At 37.0% G+C, this 26,139-nt stretch overlaps 1 protein-coding gene across 1 annotated transcript in view; it reads right to left on the reverse strand.

Annotated features, from left to right (window-relative positions):
• The window catches only part of snd1 (staphylococcal nuclease and tudor domain containing protein 1), a 387,013-nt gene that overhangs the window by 328,750 nt on the left and 32,124 nt on the right, over positions 1–26,139 (reverse strand). The window contains exons 9-10 of the mRNA NM_203852.1: positions 25,173–25,263; positions 8,059–8,172 (exon numbers count right to left, since the gene is read on the reverse strand). Coding sequence (NP_989183.2) covers positions 8,059–8,172; positions 25,173–25,263 — 205 coding nt within the window. The remainder of the gene's footprint in view (positions 1–8,058; positions 8,173–25,172; positions 25,264–26,139) is intronic.

The raw sequence follows: 26,139 nt of genomic DNA on the forward strand, positions 1-26,139 counted from the left end.
AATAGTGTTTTTAATGCACTAGATAATAAATCCCATATCTGTAACTGAGTACATATAGAGCTTGCATTAACACTAAGTTTTAGACTAAACATGTGGGTAAAGGCATTTAATATTTGAATATACCTATAAAATGCCGCAATTTGGTTATTCCAAAAAGTCAACTGTGGCTGGTATATTGCACAGAATTTTTGAAATTGGGTAATGTTTATATAAACACCACTTTTTCTGCAAGTGTGAATTCATGTTTATAGACAATACCTAATATTTTCATCTATTTATTTTCCTTAAAGGGGTGGTTCAATTTAAGATAACTTAGTATGTTAGAGAATGTGCTATTCCTAGCAACTATGCAACTGATCTTCATTTGTGTTATTTTTTTTTATATTATTTGCCTTTGTCTACAATTAGCCAAAAAAAACTACTGCTCTATGAGGCTAATATTTTATTGTTAATTTTAATTCATTATCTTTGTTTCATACTCCAGCCTCTCATTCACACCGCTGCCTGGTTGCTAAAGTAAACAAGACCCTAGCAACCAGATAGCTGCATAAATCCAAACTGGAGAGCTGCTAAACAAAAAGCAATATAACAACCCCTTTAAAGAAATACTTTCAAAATGCATTAGTTAATAGAGCTTCTCCAGCCGAGTCCTGCATTGTAATCCCCTTTTTTTATACCTAATTTTGAAATTTTTACATGGGCTAGCCATATTCATTTCCAAGGTTACCAAAGCCATGTGACCTGTGCTTGGATAAACTTTTACAGCAGCAGATCAGCAGAACAATGGGAAGGTAGTGAGATAGATATCAGAATAGCACTCAATAATAAGAAATCCAAGTGCGGGTTGGGACTCCTCCAATTACCTAGGAGTGGGAGAAACAAGTATGCGCTCCTACCCTAATTCCCCATGACAGCATTGCGCATGTTCATTGGTAAACTTGTGTACATGCAATGGCTGCAATGAGTTTTGGCGACATCTCTACAATAAATCTGAAAATCATAAAAAAACAAATAAGTGACCAGAGAACAGCACAAACATTAAAGGCCATGTAAACCCCACACACAAAAATGTAATCAGTGAATAGCCTCTTTAAAACCTTTCAATACCTGCCAACTCTGGCTGTCCAGAGGTTAATAGTAAGGCTGCAGCATTCCCTTTATCACTTAGGGGCAGATATATCAAAATGTGAGTTTAAAACTCAATACATAACAACTAACCCACGTTCTATTAATTCCTATGGGATTTTTAGAAATATATTTATCAATGGGTGGAAGTTAGAATTCACCAATTGATATACGATTCTTAAAATCCCATAGGAATGAATAGAACGTGGGTTAGTATTTATGTATTAATCTCTAAACTCTCTCTAAAAGTGATTTCTGACTTGTGGGCATGCTCAGTTGTTCTAAGCTCAGATTACTAAACATGCCCTCCATTCCAGCAGCCAGTGAAGAGATGGCATTGCTGTTTCCCATAGAAACTTAGCTCTAGCTGTCTGCTTCAATTTTTTTCTCCTAACCTCCTCTCCTGAGCTCAGCTCAAACAAAGCAGAACTTTTATCAAAGACAGTATTGCCTATGAGCCTGTATTCTTAATGAAATGTATGCTGAATAAGGGACTGGGTGTGTATGGTTTGCAGATTTAAATGTAACTGATTATGTATCAGAGGTAAAATGGCCACCAGGTGAAAGCTGCTATTTGCTTTAGGAAAATGTGATGGTGCTGGCAAACACAGGAGATATATTCAGTACAAATGATGCCATTTGGGTGGGGGAGACATGCCCAAATGATACACATGGTAGGCAAATGTAGGCTTTATATGTCCTTTAAGGCTTTGGAGGGCCTTGTGACCTGCTAGGCGGGTTTTTAAAAGACAAAATTGAATGGTACAGTTTTCTATCATGTTATATAGTTTAAGTTTAAACAAACTTTAATGTACTTTACACAGGAGCTAGGTTTGACAGTTTTTCAAAACGCAGAAAGTTATCATAGCTCAGTAGTCTCGATCACCCGTTGTGCAACCAATACAATATATCCCGCACTCAGCAGGATGTTGCTATCTGCTCAAAATCCAGCTGTAAATTTAAAGCAATAAAAATCGGTCCATAAAATGTGACATTTAAACAAAACTTAGTTCTGGGAGACATACCTTTAATTTACAAGCTTCAGTAACAACTGAATGTACCAAATACAATCCTAAACTGGTCTCAAGACAACAAAATGGTAGCAATCACTGCAAAACTAAAATATTTACATGATTTATGTTGCCTGTCACTAGAATAAAACCAGTGGAGATAGGTATAGTTCAGTTGGACAATTTGGAAATGATCCCTTCTCCAAAATCCATGCCCTGATATGGTGGTTGCAGCCATGTATTAGTTTAGGAAGCTGGAGTTTTCTAGTCTAGAGGATGCTTCAAGCATGTTGGCATTAGAGGCTCAGTGCTACATATGTATGCGTTGCATCAGGAGACAAGCGCTATATATATGCAAATAAGGAACACAGCTTATTTCTTTGAAAATCCAGCATGTCTTTTTGATGATTCAAGTCCCACTGCAGTGAAATGTTCTTTTAACTTTTTTTTTTTTAATACTTTAAATGCTTGCCCATCATCATGTAGAAAAATAATTGGTTCTTTAGTGGATCATTTAATGGACGATTATGTAAATACGTATTTAATCCTGTAACCCATTTATTGCTGAGGTAGCCATGTAAATCTTCAGAATGCAAATGTTCCAAAAAAAAAAAACCCTTAACTTCATATAATTCAATAACACAAATTAAAATCTTTTCCTGGCTTATGGAATTTCCCCTTTTAATCCAAACAGGCACGTGTCATTCCCAAAATTACCTATTCTTTTTCTCTAACTAATGGAATGTTAATCTCCTCCCAACTATAATCCACTTGTCCATACAAAGTCTTGTTTTCAACTTGCACATTCAGAAAGTCAGTCACAAGAAGCTGTCAATTTGAGGTTAAAAAACGTATTTACCCAGGCTGATAATTTTATAAACTAGTACTAGTATTTTCCTCCAGAGAGCGAGAGAGGCTTCCAAGGAGTGCCTGTGTGTATAGTTAGCGAAAAGTTCCTTAAACCCATTGAACTCGGCATGGAGCCTGCTTTAATCGTCCTGTTTTTACCTAATAGAATCCAATTTCTCTACTATTGAAATCTTTACCGGAGTTAGCCGTTAATTATTCAAAACATACCTTAAATTTCAAAGCCTTTTACTTCTCAGATCAGAGTCACTGGCCTTATCATACCAACCACACACTGCCATCTCTCCAAGGGCACAGACACATGGTGTACAGTCTGCTTCTCCCTACCTGCTCCTGTGTGGTGTGTATCTCCACTGACAGGCACAGCATTGGCCTGAGTGCTGCTACAAAGAGCAAAGATCAATTCTAAAAACCATGCTTTCATGTTTTTGGGCACAATCTCTGCTCTGTAAAGCGGCCTACAGGGGTGCCAGTGTATAGGAGTGGATCTGATCTTTGCCACCTGCCTGCATTTTGTAGAGAGCAGCAGTCTGTACACCATGTGCACTCTAAAACAGACTTGCTCTTTCTTGCATCTGGAACCCCTTTGTAAGGAACTCACAATCTATTAGAGTGATATTAGTGATATTAGATTCAGTCATAGAAATTATTGGTAGTCCAGGAATTGTAATGGCCAGATTTAGAAAATATTTATGTTTGTGTTTATAAATATAGGAATAAAATAACGTGACTATATAGGGTTTTCATGACCATCCTATAGTATGAAGCATCTAGTAAAACGTCTTACCAACAAAGGACCATCATACATTAATTTCTACATGGTACTATATAAGAAACAAATAAGCCCAAACAGACAGACGGTACACATGCAATTATGTCTGTACAATGAACATGAAAACAGAACATTTATTGACTAATAAAGTCCTTGTCTTTGGTGTATAATTACTTAAGCAAGAATGTGTATTTATGACACCCTACAATGAAGATGTACTTCATACTTTTGTATAGTTTGAATATTCAGGATGCCATTTGCTCTGTTTGTATTGTAAACCATAGTAACAGTTTTCTAAGCATCCTCAGTCAATAGCAGCTGGGCATTTTTTTTCTTAGAAAAGCTATCTATGTAACATTGGTACATAATTATGTGAGCTGGCAATGTCTTCTTCCACAGTTACAAGGTTTTTTATCTAGATGCATTTAGCTTAAGTGCAAAATAGGAAATGAGTAAGACACCATGCCTAAGATAGAGGGCTAAAGACAAGAGGTTATCCACACTAATTAAAAGGTATTGTGTCATGATTATTATAGTGTACTTTTAATTTCTAAATTACACTGTTTACATAGCAAATAATTCACTCTACCATTTAAAATTTTAATTTTGAACAAATGTAATTTTTTAGCTGTAATATAGGTGTGTAGGCAGCCATCTCAGGGCATTGTGCCCGACTCTGAGCTTTCAGAAGGAGCCAGCGCTACACATTAGAACTTCTTTTAGGTAACCTATTTTTTCTTCTACTCCCAAGTAACTGTAGGAGTTCCAAGCTGGACTTGGATTTCTTACTATTGAGTGCTATTCTGATATCTACTGGGAGCTGCTATCTTGTTAACTTCCCATTGTCCTGCTCCTTGGCTGCTGGAAAAGGGGGTGATATTTAACTTGCTGCTCAGCAGTAAAGTGTGACTCAAGTTTATCAGAGCGCAGGTCACCTTTCACCTAAGATGCATTTAAGAAAGTTTTCTTGAAGACTTCATCAAATAAATGACCAGCATAGCATGGAATCATTATTTGCAGGTATTGCCCTGTGTCAGACAAATGACACTAGGAAAATGTGTTTTCTCAGCACTATGAAACTATTTTTTGCCAGTGAAAACAGTAACCACTTTCATGAAGATCTACAAAAGCAGCAGTGTCTGAAGTCTGCATCACTGGAACAATGTATCACAAGTTTGACACTATGCTTAAGATATTAATGGTTGTATTTTCCTTTGCAGGTAAGTGTGAAAAAATTGTACAAGTCTGATCCATTTGCCAAACTGTCCCATTAGAAAACGTAAAACTGGCAGAAAGGCTGATAAAAGTCTGATATTTCACACTGTCAGAGAAAAACCCGATATTTTAATCCTGTTAAACTGCTTTATGTTAAACTGACTGGAAGAAGCGGGCAATGTGAACATTTAAACATTTGTTTATATATAACCTCTAAAAAAAATGCTATATAAATCCAGTACAATGGGCTGTGGAGGGCAGCAGAAAATGGTGACAAAATGGTGACAAAAGAGATTGCTAATAAGGGCTCTCTAAAAAGCTTGGTCAGGAATAAGCTGGAGCTAAAGTGATCCTCAGTGAGTCATGAGCTACTGAATCATAAGTGAATTACAGGTAACAACTTCAAGAGAGATGCCAAGTTTATTTGATCAGTTTATTTTGCCACCATGTGCTGAAGAGCAAATACTACATTACACAATGGAAAACAATTCATACGCATGCTGCTTGTATAAGAATTCATTTTGCTGCATTAGTATTTAATTATCAATTAACTTTTCAATTGGTAATTCAGTTTGTTACCATTGAAAGTTCACCTGCCAAACACTTAACTGACTTCAGATATTGCACCGGAAATGACACTCGTGTTTCGTTTTGTTTTTTTATTTGGTTATTTTCTAAGATTTAATTGTAAGGTTTCATTTTTCCCTTCCCAGGTTTTCCAGAAGTAGCTCATAAAAGGGGTGTTGCAAACTTTCTAAACTGTTTAAATGCAATACATTAGTTGTTGCCCTTAATTGAGCAGCTTCTGCGCCTACTGAACATCCTTCTGTTGATACATTTGTTGCTAAAATGTTGATGTGGCTGATTTAACAACTATTTACATTTTTGGGGCTCACAGCCCTTTCTCAAGTTGTGGCACAAACTAAATAAACCCTAATTATAGCATCTTTATGCTTTTTAGGCTTCCTCTATTTCTTCTATTAACTACCTCATATTTTTGGAAACCTGGTTTACTGAGCAAAACCAGAGGAGAGATTGGAAAGATTAGTATGTTTTCCCAATACTGTTGAGATGCTCACTGGGAATAGAGGAACATAGGGCCAAGAAAGTACAGTAATCAAAGTCCTCAACCATTATGCTGGCAAATGGACAAATACATTTTCATGCAGTAACCATAATGTTAAAAATCCTCAGCCAAAAACTGCTGCAGTACACAGACTTGATTGCTCTACTGGATACAAACTATATTTATTTTGCAAGACCATATTCACATTGTAAGACCATAAAATGGGAAAATCGCTGGCAAATGCTGAAATACATAGGTACAGCAGCACCCCATAATAATTTACAGTATCAGGAGTACTGCCCTAGATCTAAGTTTGCAATACAATTAGTGTACAAAGGGGATTTTTTCAGTATTTTGCTTTTGGTGCGGATGTTGAATGACAAAAAAAACATTCAAGGTCACCTTTTTTTGTTCTCTAGGATAGCAACTTCCCTATAAACACTCCTTTAGGAATACCTCCACACTTAATTATAATGCATGTTTAATCAGAGGCAGCAGGTTTTACATTGTTATTTGAAAGCAGCAGATCATTCTTTCACAGAAGACAGACTTGCTGCATAAAATCTCTTCAGAGTCTTTTTACGGGAATAATTGGCTTTACAAATGCATCCTCAGTAACTGATCGCAATCCCCTATAAATATAAACTTGCAGTAATTGCTCTCCTCCTGAACATTGGGATGTTTTTAACACATCTAAAATGTACAGTCTTCAAAACCTAACAAAAGATGTGTGTATACAATTATAAATAGACAAAAAAATATACACATACACAACTTGGGAGAGCAAATTTACAAATACACTATTAAACAAAGTATGATACCCACAACATATGGCAGGCATACAAGGGTTTGAAAGCAAGGGTAAAAAAGAATTTACATCTCCTCAACTCAATAATTCAGCTTGGAAAAAGTAAAATAAGAGGTATTTGACCATAGCCAATTACAATTATAGTGAGGTAAACAAACTGCAGTCCAGAACTATTAAACGGCAATTAGCGCTGCAATATTACTGGATGGCTAGGTGGATGCAAAAGGAACAAAAATGGGAACCACCAGACCACTATGCTAGGCCTAACAATTCCCTTTAAAAAAATACATTTATGAATTTATTGGTCTAGAAATAAACATGGTCTAAAAGCAAGAAGTTGTTTATATCTACTATAAACAAGTATTTAAATTGTAATAACTAAAGATATACTTTCCTAACAAAACATCGTAAAAACTACATCATTAACTCAGTTAAAATAGGTAGTTCACCTTTAAAACTACCTATGTATTATGTTAGTAAGAAAAGTGGAAATTGGTCTTTTTTTTTCTTAGTCAACAACCCACCTCTCGCCTAACCAGTGAACAAAAGATCAAAATATGAATAGGAGAGGGCCAGAATAGAAAGATAAGCAATAAAAGTAACAATATGATTACAGCTAGACAGAGCAATAGTTTGATTGCCATGGTCAGTGACCCCCACTGAAAGTTGGAAAGAGGCAAAAAATAAACAATCAAATGTAAAAAAAAAAATTAAGCAACTGAAAAGTTGCTAAGAACATTCTGTAACCTTCTGTTAAGCTTAAAGGTGATCTACCTGTTTAATAACTGCAGCATATATGGAGTATTAACCCCATGATTTGTGGGTGCCTTAGTGGAGGACCTGCACTGAATCGAATGGTCTATATACGGATGAATGACATTATGCTGAATATTCTCACTACTGACCACCCACAGGCAGTTTTGGCTATCTAAGCTTTAACTTCTAGAGCAGCTACAGCATTACTTTAAATGACCAGAGGCCAAGTTGCATAACATAGGTACTCTGGAAGGGTACTATTCTCATTACTTAGTAATTTAATACGGCCGCAAACCCCTGTACATTGATTTCACTAGTAAGGCATAAAGGATACAGATATCGAATTCCCCAAACTGTTCACATGCATTATTAGTCTTCTAATCAGTTCAGCTATGCAGGTCGTCACTATCACAGTACCTAGGTTTTAGGAATAGCTTACCTGTGCTCCTTCTCCTTCAAGCCTTGGTGGTCTGATACTGGAGAGATGAATGGTTTTGTAGTCTCCTGAATTCAGCTTCACCACCATGGCATCCGCATTTAGAATCTGTACCACCTGTTGTACAGAAATATTTGGTTTTAACAAAGGACCAGCAACGACATACAGCATGTAGAATTGACAGCTACCAGACCGACATCAAACAATGAATATTAGATTAACTGATCAAAGTACATAAGAGCTATTTAATCAGTTTGTTGATCTGTCACCCCTGCAGCCATGCTTAAAAATATGTGCAATTAAACCAGAGAAACCTCATTCTCTTCACTTCAAGCAATAGAAGCATTTGTTTGAAACAAGCATTTATATAACCTAGCTATTTTTTTTTTTAACATACATAATATATATATATATATAGGAGAGAGCTGGCACTCACGTCAATCGGGTCACAATAGCCTGGGTGCAGGTCCAAGTGAAGAACTGGATACAGCAGTGAAGAGATCCGCACTCACAGGACTTATAGAATTAATCTGGTGTTTATTAGTCTTCTCAATAAACACCAGATTAATTCTATAAGTCCTGTGAGTGTGGATCTCTTCACTGCTGTATACAATTCTTCAAAATAGAATAGATATATATATATCCAAAAAAGACCAGCAACACAAAGTTATATTCCAAAAACATATACATATTGCATATCCAACAAACCTGAGAGTTAACATGTTGCATCCACTCTAAAATGCCACGTATAAAGCACAAGTTAAAGCGCACACTGATTAAAACACTTACAAGTAAAATGGACTCGTATGGGAAACGTTTTTTTTGGTGTTACTGTGTTACTGTTACTTTGTCATAAAGGAAAAAAAAGTCTGGCTAAATAGCAGCGATTCCATACACACACTGAAGCTAAGAGCCCTTCTTACATGACTTACATAAATTATACTTCCTAAAAGCTTGTTTACTTTATAAAACGGTTGCCTGGGGTTGTATTTGATAAAGTTTAAGGGCTCGGACTGAGACTGGACTAATTGTACTTTAAACAAAATAACCAGGTACACTACCTATTTTTCTGGAACCAGGGGTTTCAAATAAAACCGTTCTAAAGAAATTAAAATATTAATTATTATTATGTATTGTTGTCCTACACAGATAACGTGTTTTGCTTTAGAAAGATTATTATACTTTTTATTAACAAGATGCTGTGCAGCCATGGATAAGCACAGGCTAGCAATCTGCCCCTGCGCTGAAAAAACTCTTCTATTTGTGCCTGCACCCAGAAGCAGTGAATCTGTCATCTTATGAAACCTTGCTTCGTACAATATTCGGTGTGTGTATTGTGGCTCGATGAGATGACCAATATCGCAAAGGATGTGGATATCAGTTGTCTTGTCAATCAGCCAGTTTAAAAGAGTTTGATCAGGAGCCGTTGAAGGCGCCTGAGCAAAATCTGCTTTTAGGGCTGAATTGGCAGGTAGAGGTAGAATTCCTATGGTTTCTACCTTCAGTGGGGGAAACAAAAGATCGTAATTGCTACGTGTATAGCTGACCTTACACGCACCGATGCGAAACCTAGTTTCGTACGATATTCGGTGCGTCTATGGCAAGTCAGCGAGGTGACCAATATCGCAGAAGACTGCGGATATCGGTTGACTCGCCGATCAGGCGTGTTAAAAAGATTTTGATGCGCCTGAGCAAAATCTACCCTTGGGGCTGAATTGGCAGAAGTAGTTAGAAATCCTATTGTTTCTACCTCCATATCGGACGTTTCAGCCCTGAACGTCTGTGGAGGGTGGGAACGATCTTTCATGCGACCGATTGTCGCACAAAAGATCGAAAATCGCCACGTGTGCGGCCACCTTTAGACTACTTAGATTACAGATAAACTAGTTGTACCTATAACACCAGTATTGTTTTATGCTCGTCTTAAAAGATAATCTTGACCACGAATTTGGACAACTTTCTACGGCATAACCAGTTAAGAAAAAAAAATAAGCACCTGTGCGCTGGATGAGCCAGAACATCCAAAAAATACAAATGCTTGAAGCAACAATAAGGGGCAGATTTTTCAAAACACGAGTACGAATCCCGAACAGGAAAAATTCGGATTAGAAACAAATTTCTGAAGATCGCAAATATCCCGAAAATGCTTATGAAAAAAATCGTAGTAGTCACGATTATATTGTATTGGCGATCCGAAAGTCACAAAATTTTCGTACCGAACAATCAGCCAAGAGCAGACTGAGCATGTGCAGGCAAGTCAACAGATGGAGAGCTTTTGTGGGCATCTTCCAAGGCTTGGATGACTTGGGCTTGTACAAGAGCCCAAAACAATTAGCCAAACATTTCTAGCCATAGTCTTTTTAAAGTTTTAGTGTCCCTTTAAGCTGGATGTACAGTCCCCAAAACAGGATCCTAAATAAAACACTATTGGCTGAAAGCTGCAAGTGAATAGTACAGTAAAGTATAAACTGCTCATTTCACCAAAAGGAACAAATACTTCTAAGCATTATGGAGAGCACTCTAGTGTGACCCTTGACACAAACATATGCTTGCAATTCCATGAATAAGTCTTCAGCTATGACAAGTGCATTATAGAAAAAAAATCAGCTAAGAATTTGTATTGGAATATGATACACATCTTAAGTAATGAAGAGCATCTGTGCTTTGCTCCCATAAGCACAAAGGCAGAACAGCTGGAGGTATACGGAGCATTCAAAAATGTGATGAAAAATAAATTAGAGCTGGGTCTTCAGAATATCTATACAAAGCAGACTCCAATCCTGTTATTAACAGATCTCATCCTAGTCCCAAACAGATGCTTTTAGAGCTATAGCAGAGGAGGAGAAGCATAGGTTAAATGAAATAACATGTTTAAGCCCTTAGGGCTCTGGCACACGGGGGGGGGGGGGGGGGGGATTAGTTCGCCCGCGACAAAACCCCTGTTCGCGGGCGACTAATCTCCCCGAGTTGCCATGACCCGCCATCCCGCCGGCAAACATGTAAGTCGCCGGCGGGATGGCACACGCGGCAGCGCGATTTCCCGAAATCGCCGAAAAAGACTCGCAACTCTTTTTAACCACAAAACAGTACCACCAGCATTACAGCTATTAATATAGCCGTGCATATCAGCAACATTGCTACTACCAGCTTATAGGTCAGTATATGCTTCTACACACATTCACTAAATACTTTATTGAAAGAAACCAACCACAGTAAAGACATTTGGTCTCAAAAGTTTCAAAGCTACTGGTTCTATTTTGTGGCAAGGCAATACATTTTAATTTCTTAGAATAAACTTATCCAGGGTCAGACTGGGGGATGCAGGGCCCCCAAGGGGTCCCTGCCATAGCCCCCACATCCCCCCCTTCCCCAAACATGCATAAATAAAACATACTTTCATTGCGTTGGGGTAGGGAGATCTAAAGCATGTGCAGGCCGATCTGCTCTCCCCATACACAGGTCGATTAGCTGCCGAATCGGCAGCTATAGTCGGCCCGTGTATGGCCACCTTAACAGTTCAAGTAGGGATATTAAAAACTAACTAAAGGTGAACCACCCGTTTAAACCTGGAGACTTGCAGACACATCTAGAATTGAAGTGTGAGAAATTTGTGCTGTTCTAACAGTAACTAGTATATCCACTTTACAATCAAATGCAAAGCTCCAGGTCATTCTCAGGCCAATAAACATCTGTGCCTGCAGGTATTAAAACAGATCTGAATATCTGGTAACACCTTATGTATGGGATTACCGAACAACCACTGCTCCTCTAACATTTGGGTGACTTTTGGCTACAAGATTTTACCAAATTGTCCAGAAATCCAGTTGACAATGTTTATTTGCCAATTAAATATATATTAAGATGATAGCTAGGAATCGGTAACAACTTTCATCACAGAAAACAAAATCTTATAGGACATTACAGGCTCAGCACTGAACAGAATTACACTAATAAATGGCAGTCTGAAACACCAAATACAATAAAAAAAATTGCACTGCTCATTGTTTTATTGGACAAAAAAAAAAAAATCATGATTCTGTTTGGACCCTCTGTACAGATGCCTCACAAGGCCATCATGCATTAGACATTAAGAAAGTGCCCTCTTTAGAGCTGTACAATGAAGCAATGGGTTGCACAGCTATTGTAACTGCTAAATTCTGACTTCATTAAAAGCTTGTCAGCAAAGGGCAAACATTCGCTTATCAAGTGAGAAATGGAGCACACAGCACAGCCAGTCTAAGGACTGATTAATGAGAGTTCACAAGGTATAGCATTTAACCACATTAATGTTGTGACCAGATTGGCTCTTACAATAAAACCAGACTACTTGAGTTTCCATTAAGAAAAACAATTCAAGAAAGATAACTCAACATTTAATTCCCGCCAATATTCTCTGCAGCTTTCAAGAGACAAAATGTAACAAACAAGAAGGCTTTACCAGTTCTGGAGAGAAGGTTTTTTTTAAATAATCTTCCTATGTTATATCTTCAGCATTTGTTCAACAGAAACAGTGAGGTAAGTAAACTTCAAACAGGCAAAACAAAGTCAATTCTGTGGATTTTAAACCTTAGCGCCCCTGGCGGTGAGGTGTCTCTGATCTCGACAGTAGATTAGAGAAGGTCGACATCCATGAGTCATCTACTCATTAATATGTGTGCTTATGTGAATATAAAGTAAAAGTATGCACAGTTGGGGTTTAAGTCAAATACAAACCGATGGTAGAAAACCATGAAAATGTACTTGCTGTTTACATTAATAAAAGGTAGCTAAAGACAGACACTTCGTGCATTCAAGTCAATTCTTGGATCACCAAGAGCAAACAAAACTCATGTTAGCTGATATTGTGTTTAAAAACCCTTGACCTCAGCCCTAAAACTATTCTTTCATAAAAACAGTAAAAGTTTAAAGCCATATACAAAGCTTTTTACATTCAAAGTTGGTATATGCATGTTTTTATGCAGAATGGAGCCTGCATTCTTTGGAGAATTTCACTTAAATTACACAGCATAAACAAATCAGAAAATCTGCAGTGTGGCTTCGAATGTGCATCTCTAAAGGGCCCCCTTATGGCTTTATCTTCAGTTTAACAAGACATGCAGGAATTAATATGCATACAAAATATGCATATCAAAATCTTTTGCAACTAACATTAATTGCTGCAGTTTGTCTTCGTTTGGTAGAAAATAGATTTAGGAACACATTGGCCAATTATATACCTCCCCACTGGTTTAAGCCACACAAGAAATTTATCAGCCTGGGAACAGGAAAGGAGATCAAAAGACCAACTTGTAAGCCTAGATACAAACCTTTTACATAAGAAAAAGAATAAAAAGAGCTAAGGATTGATGGGTTTTATGGCATGCGGTAGTAACCCTTTTGTTTAAAAACCTGGAAAAACACAGAAGAGATGATACTTTTTAGTCAGAAGAGGACTTAACATGGCCGGGTGTTCTATCATGGCAGCTTTCCTGCACAGAGTAAATGATCAGCCAAAAGCCGTCTTATGTTTGGTACACACACTAAGGCCTTGATTCATATTTTTCATTTTAGCACAAAATCATGTTCTGGGCAATATTTTGTTTGATTACATCAAAGTTATGCTACTTCTGTTTATTATTGTCCCTGCAAATAAATTGCTGTGGCCAGGTTAACTAAAGGTTTTCCCTATTGATGTGACTACTTATCAAAGTATGAACACAGCTTGCCACTAAACTCATCTGTTGAATTGTGGTCAACTTGCAGTTCATCCTTTGATAAATAATTTAAAGTTGCTAAATCAGTACTTGTGTGGGCCCAAGACACTTGAATCATCTGTACAAAGTTAATAAGCCAAAACAGAAATCTAGAAATGCATGTGTCTATGTTATATAAGCCCTTTATATAAACAATAAATGTAACTAAAGGGGATACACCCTCTTGTTAAACTCGAGTTCCATGAAGATGGCTTGGCTAAATAAATGTTTTGCCTATTGTTCAAAAATCTATGGCTTTTGTTCCTTTGTTCTTAAGCAGGGCAAACTGGAAAACTCAAGCTACTCCATGTTTAGTTTTTCCAAGGTAGATAATTAGCATACCCTCATTTACTCACTGCAACAGAAATCCATTATGCAAAGAGATCTCTGCACAGGTAATCAAGTTATTTATATTTCAAGAACCAAATATACAGTATATTGTTTATTAAACATTGTAAACAATAAAAAGTCACTGCCATTACCGAAACATTTTTGTTATTCTTCACTATGCCTATCTCAACAATCTCTCTTCAGATTTTGATTGACATTTAAGTAATACTTCTTCCACAAGGACTGTTTGCCTAGATGTAATAGGGGGCAATAAGGAACAAATCTTACATGTAAAGAGAAAGGATTTAAAAAGATGAGCTCCAATACACATTCTTGCCAAAGAGAGCCCCCTTAAGAGCTATTTTAGAATATTAAGAAAGTTTTGCAGTATCTTCCCTATAGTTTCTACCTCTTTTCTTGGTCATATGAAAGACAAACAAAACAAGAAAAGCATGGTTACACAGTGGCAATGTGACTAACAGGTAGGGCAAATCCAGGAATTCTGCCTTTTTCAGCAGGATTGGCTAAAGGAATTTATTATCCATCAGTATGAACTTCAAAATACCCATGTAAAACACTTCAAAGACAGTTACAGATACAAGAACATTGCTAAGTAGTTAACATTCACAAATTTTAATAAAAGCAATGTATATATTTCAACCCCATTGCAAAATTGAAACTGCAAAGAGGGGTGGAAAGAGTGGCGTTCCCTTGCAATATTACCTGCTTTGCGATTTATAAAAAAAAGACTGATAAAGGACAGGGTTGGCAATGGAATCAGTTAGACCAACTAGATTATACATTAGGATCAGTAGGGGCAACTGATAATGCAAGCCATGGTCGCCAGACTACCTTTTGGCCAACTACATAATTTTTTTTTTTTTTTTTTTTTATAATTGGCTTTGTGATGGCTCATAGATAATTTCATTTATCAGTTCAAACACCAACAAGAAATCTTGGTAAAGAAACCTAGACGCATCCCTGTCTGTTCTAGATCAATGCTGAAGTCAGTCTGCCAAAGCTTGTGGTTGTACATTACCACAGATACAGCAGCATACATTAACCAAACACTACTAACTTATTTCTCCATAACAATCATGAAGAAACCCTCCTAAAAATACACCATAAAACTAGATACTCATAGCTTTCTACAGCTTAAACGGTCTACAACTAGCTAAGGGCCCTGTCACATAGGGCTCTTCATCACCTGGTGGGAAATCTCTGCTCCCATGCGTGATAAAGTGCCCAATACCTGCCTCTTTCACATAGGTGGAATCGCTATAATATTATATTAATTATATATATATATATTAATTATTATATATTAATATATATATATATATATATATATATAGAGCTTATCTGTTTCTTAACCTGTGCCTTTTCTTTTTTTCCAGCTTGAATGGCTGCCCCCATGGCAACACAGCAGCTTATTTATATAAAATATAGTAAGTAGTGTTTCTGTAGCCAACACACCAGTTTTACCAGTGCAGGGCAACAGTATGTTATATTTTAATTACTTTAAAAAAAAATTTTGTTTTACTGTTCCTTTAATGCTAGAAAGACCAAAGGTTAGCTAATGGGTGAAGGTATCTGATGCAAAGATAAACAAGGGCTTAAAACCTTTTGAGCTTGTAACCCATGTCCATTAATATTTCAACGGGCTTACAGATACATCAGGCTTCATTCATCTGGATAGTTTTTGGCAGAGCAGACAAATATATATTATTTGTTAGCCAGTAGGCCTGTGCCAAAGCTCAAGAGTCCCCCCGATGCACAAGAAGGTTATGGATCTTTTAACAGAAACTAGGTTTCTACTACTTTGTACTTGTCATGTAACATGTTATATTAACAGAAAAATGATTTCAAGGTTTGCATTTTTCGCAGAACCAGAGAGACATATTACTACATTTGCTTGCTTTCTTCAAATTAAGATGAAAGATATGACAAACTTGTCACAGATGCTTGACTATACAAAATTGTATTTTGTGCTGAAAAGTGCCCCTTAGAGTAATGGAGAGCTGCAGCAACCCATCTTACTTTTGCCAAATGTTTATTTGCTTGTAAAGTATCACAGGCAGGGCACCTAATTGATTGGGCAGAACCATTCAGTACTGTACTGTAGTAAAAGCTGCAATCCTGAAGTGCAGCACAAAGCTTTCTGTATTTAAAATAAAATAAGCTCTTGTTATTCTAGCTTCATTATTGCAGTTAATATGCTAAAATATAATTTCATAGACCTGAAGTTATAAAAATGTTAATAGTTCAAATATGTAAATCATTATTTAATTAAAGTGAATCAAATGAATCATAGGGCAAATTCAGGTTCTGTTCATAAACTATGCACAGCAGTTTTGTTCCCTTTTGAAAACATGACTACATGGCTGAATAAGTGCCCCACCAAGGACATAGTGGAAGTAGGCTCTCCTGACAGGTGCCCGGTCAAAGAGGACTATCAGTGGCAGATTGAGTTAGCAGTGGGTCCTGTATTAGTTCAGGATAGTGTGTCAGTTTCAAGTGGGTTCAAAACCCTGTGAGGGAGACTTGGTGAGGGTCACCAGAGTGGACACATCAGCCACTGATGTGCAAGGTAAGGAAGCAAATCAGGATTAATGATTACGTGACAAAATTGTAAATCCTGTTTAAGCCTGATGGATAAGGAAATTGCCTAAAAGGCATTACTGAAACTAACAACAGGATGTGAGGTATATGAAAAATATCAGACTTACTGCCTTCTAATTTTGAACCCTAAATTTTCTACCTAAACACTTCAGGTTCATTTACACACAGCCTCTGTTAAGAGGCTTCTGAATACAGCGTTAGGGCTAAAACACCTAGCACCACCTCTAGTGCGACAACGCATGACTAAATAAAAGAATGTGGCAATAAAGAGATAAGAAATTATGGACTATTGTCCCTGTTTGGTCCCATCTTTATACAGTTTCTACTCCTTTAACTTGTGCATTTTAAGGTTAGTGGTCAGTAAAACAAGATGCAAAAAAAAAAAAAAAATAGATATTTAGATTTTTCGTTAGTTTACTGGATATCAAAGGTACCCAATTATGACTGACTGCCTCCTAAAATAGTTATCTTCTATAACTACCAACATTTTTGGATTTCATAATATTGCCCAGGACACAAAAACATGTCTTATAAGGCAGTAATGGCCTAAACTTGGTTGTGCATTTATTTTTTTTAAGCGTACTATGGGTTTATTTTAAAAGTTAAAGTTTTAAACTTTTAAAGGATCATGCAAGGTATCAGTTAAGTGGGCAGGGACTTGCTCTGATATCGCGGTGGCAGGGAGAAAACCCTGTCTGTTATGGGCTTCCATGGGGTGTAGAAATAAATGTTCCATGGACAGATTTCATGAATTCAGTGGCATGAAAGATGCTTAAATATAAGGTACCAACCACATTTTCTACCTGGATAAAAAAAACATGCAAGCTAATATTTTTGACAAAAAAAATGTTCTTCCCCAGAATTAACCCTGACAACAGATTAAGGTAATAACATAGGAAATGATTTAGAGCAGTTAGGCAAAAAAAATGAAGTCAAGATGACACAAACACTTTTTAACTGGACTTAAAAATGTTTCAGTTCTTACACATGTATATGCAAAAACCAACCTTTGTGTTCCCCAAAGCAGAGCACTGCTCACAGTTGAATACTAAGGTAAGCCTTTTTTCACTCTCCAATTCATTTAACCCCTTCACTGCAATATGTTCCTCTGAGATGCACAATGCAATATTGCACCACTAAGGAACAGTATCTGCATTTCTTTATTCAGAGCTGTTCAGTGTCCATTGTGGTATGCAACAACCCCATCTCACCATCCCCACCTTTTTGTTTACTTTCCAAGAAAGCTAATCAGCCATTTCCTGTGAATTTCAATTGACAATGTAACTTTACTAGGAAGGAACATGTCCAGAATCTCTATAGTGTAGTGGTTAGAATTTGCAGAAATAAGTATACACTGCCATCTGTTGGCTACAAAAAGTGCCACACCCATAGACTTTAAAATGTCAATTTTCATAAGAATATTGACAGCTTGACTGCATTAACGAGCCAGTGTAGCCTACATATGCTACATAATTCTGAACCTATTTAGTTCCTAAAATCCCCTTCTATCTATGCAACAAATCTCTAATAAGCTTGTGTGGCACACTTATTGGTTATTAAGACCAGTGTTGCGATTAATCTCTGTAGAAAGGGCACTCAAGAAATGACAGCAATATACAATGTCTCATTTATAAAACATTACCTAATAATTCACAAATCCTTACTCAGAAATAACCCACTAAATTACCATCACATCTGAATAGTGGTTTGGATATACGATTCCTATTTGGTAATCAGTCATATTTTTAAAATTCCCCTATTAAACATGAACCACTAAATCTGACCGCATACTAACAATATCAAATACATACATTATATATTACACATATGACTACCAATACAGACTGGTGGTTCTAACCTGGGTGCTCTGCCTATAGGCATATTAAAGTGAAATTGTAGATGAAAATTTCAATGCTATTCCTAAAAGTTTAGGACAAAAGGTTTTTATATCAATACTACAAGGGGCCATAAATTATTTGATATACTATATATAGCCATTATGGTTGAACTTGATAGACGAATGTTTTTTTTCAACTTACTATGTTACTATGTAACTAGATATGCCTGGAGCTTTTACAGTATTATCCATTTGACAATGCTTTATATTCATTTGCAGAAATACTTATTTAATGTTAATGTTGCCTTGCAAGCACAGTTACAATTAGATAACCTGTCCAGGGTTAAAGGCACCATGTGCATAATAGGCTTTACAGTACCCCTATAAACACTGGTGTCTATATTAAAAAATATACAGCGGAGAAAATAAGTACAGACCATGCCAATGTTTTTCTCATTAAATATATTTCTACTCGGGCTATTGACATGAAATTTACACCAGATGTCGGTAACAACTCAAGTAATCCACTACATACAAAGAAATCAAAACAATTAAGTCCATAAATTAAGAAATACATTGACGTGTTCAATACTTATTTTCCCTGCTGTAAAGGTATAGCATCCCTTATCCGGACACCCGTTACCCAGAAAGTTTTGAATTACGGAAAGGCCATCTTCCATAGACTCCATTATAAGCTAATTTTCTATAATAAAACAGTACCTTGTACTTGATCCCAACCAAGATTTAGGAAAGATCCCTTATCCGGAAAACCCCAGGTCCCGAGCATCCTGGATAACAGGTCCCATACCTGTACTTACTTTAGGTCAGCCTATTCAGTAACTTAAGACAGCTATTTCCAAGTACTTAAATGCTGTACCAATAAATTGCCAAATCATAATACTTGAAACACTGTTACCTACAGTAATACAGATAAGGGATTTATTATCTGGACCTAAGGTTTTCTACTTAAAGTTTGTCTCTGTAATTTTGATCACCATATCTTAAGTTTATTAAAAAAAATGTTTCAACATTAAATAAACCCAACAGGATTGTTTTGGCACCAATATGTATTCATGCAACTTGATTACAATCAAGTACAAGGTACTGTTATTACAGAGAAACCAGATTTGATTAAAATGGTCTGTGTACCTTAGTGCCCTCTAGATAAAAGGTTTCCAGTAAACAGATCCAAAACCTGTACAGCATACAGGTACTGAGGGAGCCAAGTATGGTATAAATAGGATTAGTGAGCAAAACATGTTCAAATCCCATCCAGCACAAAAGGCTTTCAGGACAGGGGAAATCTCAGGAGGATGTAGCTAGAAATGGTTTTATGAAAAGACCACAGCACAGACATCCACGAAGAGATGTCACTTGCCTGAGGTGGGCTGGAGCCAAGTACATGAGCACAGATTACATGGCAGAAAAAGACCTAGTTTAGACAAAGCAAATAGCATTAAGTTTATCACAGTGCATGGATTAGGCAGTTCTGGTTTATCACAACAAATATAAAACTCCCTTTCGAGGGGTTAAGAAAATACACAAACATGAACTAGTACAAGATACAACAAGAGATCCTCTGCACTCACCCATTATCAATATATATAGGACATTAAGACATTCTGTGCATTAAGCTATTGGTAGCTTGGTAGCTTAATGCACAGAATGTCTTAATGTCCTATATATATATATATATATATATATATATATATATATTGATAATGGGATAATGTTGTTGTCTGTATGTATTTTGTGGTCACAACCTCATTGCGCCCCTGTCAAATGGTTTAAAATTTAGTGGTTGAGAACAACTTCCCCCCTTTTTTGCTATAGTTTATACAGGAGCAGCTACAGTCAGGTGATCCCAGTGGAGCCAATAAAAGGGCAACCATATGGGGGTTTTAAAAGTTGCAGGTAAAACTTAGTCCCTTTGCTAAATGTATATTGAAGCAGTAGAATTCTTAATGAATCGCATAAGTCAGTGTAGGACTGGCCAGAAGGGATGACTTTTACGTAGTTGGCCAGCTTGAAGTATATTGCAATATATGGACAAATAAACCCTGTTTTGTTTAAAGGGGAGGGCATTTCTTGGTAGCTTAATGCACAGAATGTCTAAAAGGAGAACTAAACCCTATTTACAAATGAAGCTCAACTTGTTGCCCCTTATGTGAAGAGCTACTTACCATTAGGTTTCCTGTATATGTGTTTCCATATTAATGTGATCCCTTAGCTAGATATGCCAACCCTCCTTCTGTTAAACTTGCTCTGTATTTAGAAATATAATGCAGGACCACTTAGGCAATTAACTTTGCTACTGAAAATAACTCTGGCTTAGTGCAGATACAGTAAACTAAGTGGGAGAAGTTTCAGTATAGCTGTTCAGGAGAGGGCCAAGTGGCAAATGTTTTAAAATAATTTTTAAAAGTTAGGTTTCATTCTCCTTTAATGAGCTATATATATTGATAATGGGTGAGTGAAAGGATCTCTTGTTGTCTATATGTATTTTGTGATATATATCTATAGATCTCTCTCTCTCGCTCTCTCTCATCTATATATATATATATATATATATATATATATATATATATATATATATATAGAAAAAGGCTGAGGCACACACTTATAGGGATAACAACCTGGGTGCAAATCAGATAAACAATATAAATATGTAAAAAATGCTGATGCACACCAGGAAAATTTAATCAAAAAAGATGCTTAGTTTATTTAAATCAACGTTTCGGTCCTCAAAAGGGAGGAAAATAGAAAATTGGACATAATGTCACACAAAACTCCAAAAATCGGCTGGACAAAATTGGCAGCCTTTCAAAATTGTGGATAAATAAGATTGTTTCAAGCATGTGATGCTCCTTTAAACTCACCTGGGGCAAGTAACAGGTGTAGGCAATATAAAAATCACACCTTAAAGTAGATAAAAAGGAGAGAAGTTCACTTAGTCTTTGCATTGTGTGTCTGTGTGTGCCACACTAAGCATGGACAACAAAAGAGGAGAAGAGAACTGTCTGAGGACTTGAGAACCAAAATTGTGGAAAAATATCAACAATCTCAAGGTTACAAGTCCATCTCCAGAGATCTAGATTTGCCTTTGTCCACAGTGCACAACATTATCAAGAAGTTTGCAACCCATGGCACTGTAGCTAATCTTCCTGGGCGTGGACGGAAGAGAAAAATTGATGAAAGGATGCAACGCAGGATAGTCCGGATGGTGGATAAGCAGCCCCAAACAAGTTCCAAGGAAATTCAAGCTGTTCTGCAGGTTCAGGGAGCATCAGTGTCAGCGCAAACTATCCGTCGACATTTAAATGAAACGCTATGGCAGGAGACCCAGGAGGACCCCACTGCTGACACAGACATAAAAAAGCAAGACTACAGTTTGCCAAAATGTACTTGAGTAAGCCACAATCCTTCTGGGAAAACGTCTTGTGGACAGATGAGACCAAGATAGAGCTTTTTGGTAAGTCACATCATTCTACTGTTTACCGAAAACAGAATGAGGCCTACAAAGAAAAGAACACAGTACCTATAGTGAAACATGGTGGAGGTTCAATGATGTTGTGGGGTTGTTTTGCTGGCTCTGGCATTGGGTGCCTTGAATGTGTGCAAGGCATCATGAAATCTGAGGATTACCAAAGGAATTTGGGTCGCACTGTAGAGCCCAGTGTCAGAAAGCTGGGTTTGCGTCCGAGATCTTGGGTCTTCCAGCAGGACAATGACCCCAAACATACGTCAAAAAGCATCCAGAAATGGATGGCAACTATCGCTGGAGAGTTCTGAAGTGGCCAACAATGAGTCCAGATCTAAATCCCATTGAACATCTGTGGAGAGATCTTAAAATTGCTGTTGGGAAAAGGCGCCCTTCCAATAAGAGAGACCTGGAGCAGTTTGCAAAGGAAGAGTGGTCCAAAATCCCCGGTGGTGAGAGGTGTAAGAAGCTTATTGATGGTTATAGTAAGTGACTGATTTCAGTTATTTTTTCTTAAGGGTGTGCAACCAAATATTAAGTTAAGCGTGCCAATAATTTTGTCCAGCCCATTTTTGTAGTTTTGTGTGACATTATGTCCAGTTTGCTTTTTTTCCTCCCTTTTTTGTTCTGTTCCAATACACACAAAGGGAATAAACGTATATAGCAAAACATGTGTTACTGCAATACTTTTCTGTGAGAAATACTTGATTTTCTGGAAAAATTTCTGGGGTGCCAACAATTTGGGCCATGACTGTATATAGTAAAAAAAAAAAAAAAAAATGCTCACTACATATTAACACATAGGGGCACATTCATTAAAAAAAAAACCCATAATATTTTAAGTTTTCGTACTGTGCGTATTTTGTGCGACTTTTTTGTACCTTGCGACAATTTGTGTGACAAAATCGTATTTGTCGCACAGAGTACGAAAGTTTCGGTTTCATTAAAGCTTTGTTATCGTGACTTTCCTTTGGCCAGGTTGGAGTTGCAGAGTGCCATTGAGTCCTATGGGAGGCTTCCAAAAACATGTACAGAAGGTTCAAAGTAAGAAAGGTTTTCCCACCGTTTACAATCATTCGGATACGAAAATTTCATGACTTTCGGATCGTCAATATGATATTATCATGACTATTACAATTTTTTTGTTAGCATTTTCAAACAGAAATGATCTGATCTAATCCAAATTTTACCCATTTCGGGATTCAAACTCGTACTTGATGAATCTGCCCCATATTGTAGATCAAGTGTAGAACAGGTATGGGATCAGTTATCTGGAAACCTGATATCCAGAAAGCTCAGAATTATGGAAAACCTATCCCCTATAGACTCCATTTTAATCAAATAATTCAGATTTTTTAAAAATTGATTTCCTGTTACTCTGTAAAACTAAAACAGTGCTTTGTATTTGATGCCGGCTATGATATAATTAATCCTTACTGGGTACAAAAAAATCCTTTTGGGCTTAATATTTTATTGATTTTTTAGTAGACTTAATAACGGAAAGACCCCTTATCTGGAATATCCTTGGCCCAGAGCAATCCGGATAACAGGTCCTATAAGTGTACTTTAACTACCAATCACTAAAATCATGATTACAAGTCAACACCAGGTAATGTGTTAATTCACAGGCCAAAAAGCTTACATGGACAGCATCCCCTCCCATAAACTAGCTGGACAAAGTATATCTAGCAGCAGGCTAAACCTTCCAGGCAATCTCTGAAGTATGAGCGAGATCTAAACCTGCTCCCTGGCAAGCGACACGCTGGGGGGTCTTATCTGCTCTTCCAAAGCGGACACATTAAAAGAATTTGCTTTGAAGGGTAAAAACCATGAGGATGCATTCCTTTGCATTACAGGCTTTTTATTCTACTTTGTAAAGTACTTCAAAATGCAATAAACAGGACAATTCCCTTGCTCCTTACTATGTAAAAGTGTTTCACTACCCATAATTGTCTATTAAAATGCAACCACTAATTTAATGCTATTCGTTGTAATTCTTATATCAAAATATTCAATATAGCCGTAAAAAAGAAAAAAAAAAAAAGAGAAAAAAAGAACCATTCCTGTCACTTTACGCAGAGACATCACTTGTCTAGTGATGGGCAAAATAATTCGCAGCAAATGTCCGCATTTCACCATTGTTGTGCACTTTGAAAAAAATGACGCGTGTGACAAATTTTACTCCAGGAACACATTGTTTGTGGGCCAAAAGTATAGTACAGCAAGATTGCAAGTTTAATACAAAATTGGGATAAGATTTATGGCATATGGGTAGATAAGCCATCCGCAGTTAAATCTTTGCTACTGGGGGTGACTAATTGCCCAAAATGCTGTTCCACCGCCAAAACAGGGAACCATCAGTGGGAAAGTAAATGCAGTGCTTCATTTTCTGAAGTCACCCAAAGTTTCCTGCGCAAAAAACTTTGGGCGATTTCAGAAAAGGAAGTGATGCATATGCCTTCCCTGCGGTGATTCATTATGTTCCCGGTGGAGAGAGATTTTGGGAAGATTAGTTGCTGCAGTAGCTCAGAATTTAACTGCAGGTGACTAAACCCCCCGGGGCGCCATTGACCCAAGAACAATACACTATAGTGAAAAATAAGGAAATAAAAACACCACTCAATGAGATCTAATTTCCCCATTCTATACTGCCTGTATTGATTTAAAACAGCATAGAAACTAAAGAAATAGTGCAAGGCAAACGTCTCACCGGGTGTTGTCACCTTTAGGAAATGGCAATAACCTGTTAATTGAAATGGCTTGAAATCTCCTGATGTGAGATAGCGTTAAAGTGATTTAACTAGACACAACAAGTGATATCAAGCAATTTTTATACAAAAGGCATTTTCAGGCCTTGGACAGTTCTCCCATGGGCAACAATACACCCGATGAAACAAAGCCCTTATTGTCAGTGACAAATAAGAGAAGGCAAAGATAAAAACAAACAATGACAAATTATAGCGTCCTTTCAGTAAAATATTTCTTTTCTGGGTGGCAGCAGATCTATCTTTAACAATTTTCAATAGTGTAGCGGCATCACTGCTAGTTTGCTTTACTAGGCATCTATCACCACATATATAAGTATACCCAAACGGGGAATCAACTGGGAAATTACCTTTGCAACAAACTGCTTGTCCTTCTGATCGAGATTAGCTGTGGGTGCAACATAATCTCTCCAAATTCGTGTCTTGTGCTCCTTGGCAAAGCTATATGCATGAGAAAAATAAATTGTTAAAAAAAACCCAAAAAAAACACAACGCACTTTTTAATTGAGTACCTTCAAATATAGAGTTATTGTTAACAATAGTTATTGTTATCACATCAACAAGCAGCAAGTTCTCTCTTTGGGCAAATTGCAGATTTTCTAGCGCAATGTTCAGAAAACCAGTCGTATAAAGATTAAGCATATTAATTGAATGGAGGTATGCTGTCAGCATTGTGCCAAAAAAATTAATTAGAAGGGGAATGGGCAGAGCACAAAAGCCCTATCACAAAAACTCCAAATAACAGGCAAATCATAGTGCCATGTTCAGCAAACATGAGATATTTAGTCTTACTTAAGCTACCATAGGTGACTAATCGCTCCAAAACGCCTTTCTACTGGCAACTAAGAGAATCAGCTGTGCAAAGGCCTGCGTGTTGCTCCGATTTTACCAAAGTCGTGCAAAGCAGGATATCTTTAGCCAAAAACTTGCTCTGCATGTGAACTACAAAAATATTCTTGATCAGTCTGATAAATAAAAGCTCAAAGATTTTGTGAAAGATTGTAATTACAATGACACTAAGGGGCATGCTACAAAGACCCAGTAAAACATTATGAAACAGTTTATAAATCTTTACCAAATATTGCAGAACTACTTCTCATAAAAAATCTAGTGATGTGTCTGGGTAAGAAGGGAGCTATAATACACACCTGTGCAACTTAAGCTAAAATTTGTAATATGCACATCTTGGACTGGTTCAAACACCAAAAATACATATTTTTTTTTCATTAGGCATACCTGGTAACAGACTGAATAAAAACCATGACACTTGTACAAACCATTTCCCACCACCTTGGTTATTATGCAAACCCAACCCTT

The sequence above is a fragment of the Xenopus tropicalis genome, chromosome 3, assembly GCF_000004195.4.
Source record: "Xenopus tropicalis strain Nigerian chromosome 3, UCB_Xtro_10.0, whole genome shotgun sequence".
Taxonomy (NCBI): Eukaryota; Metazoa; Chordata; class Amphibia; order Anura; family Pipidae; genus Xenopus; species Xenopus tropicalis.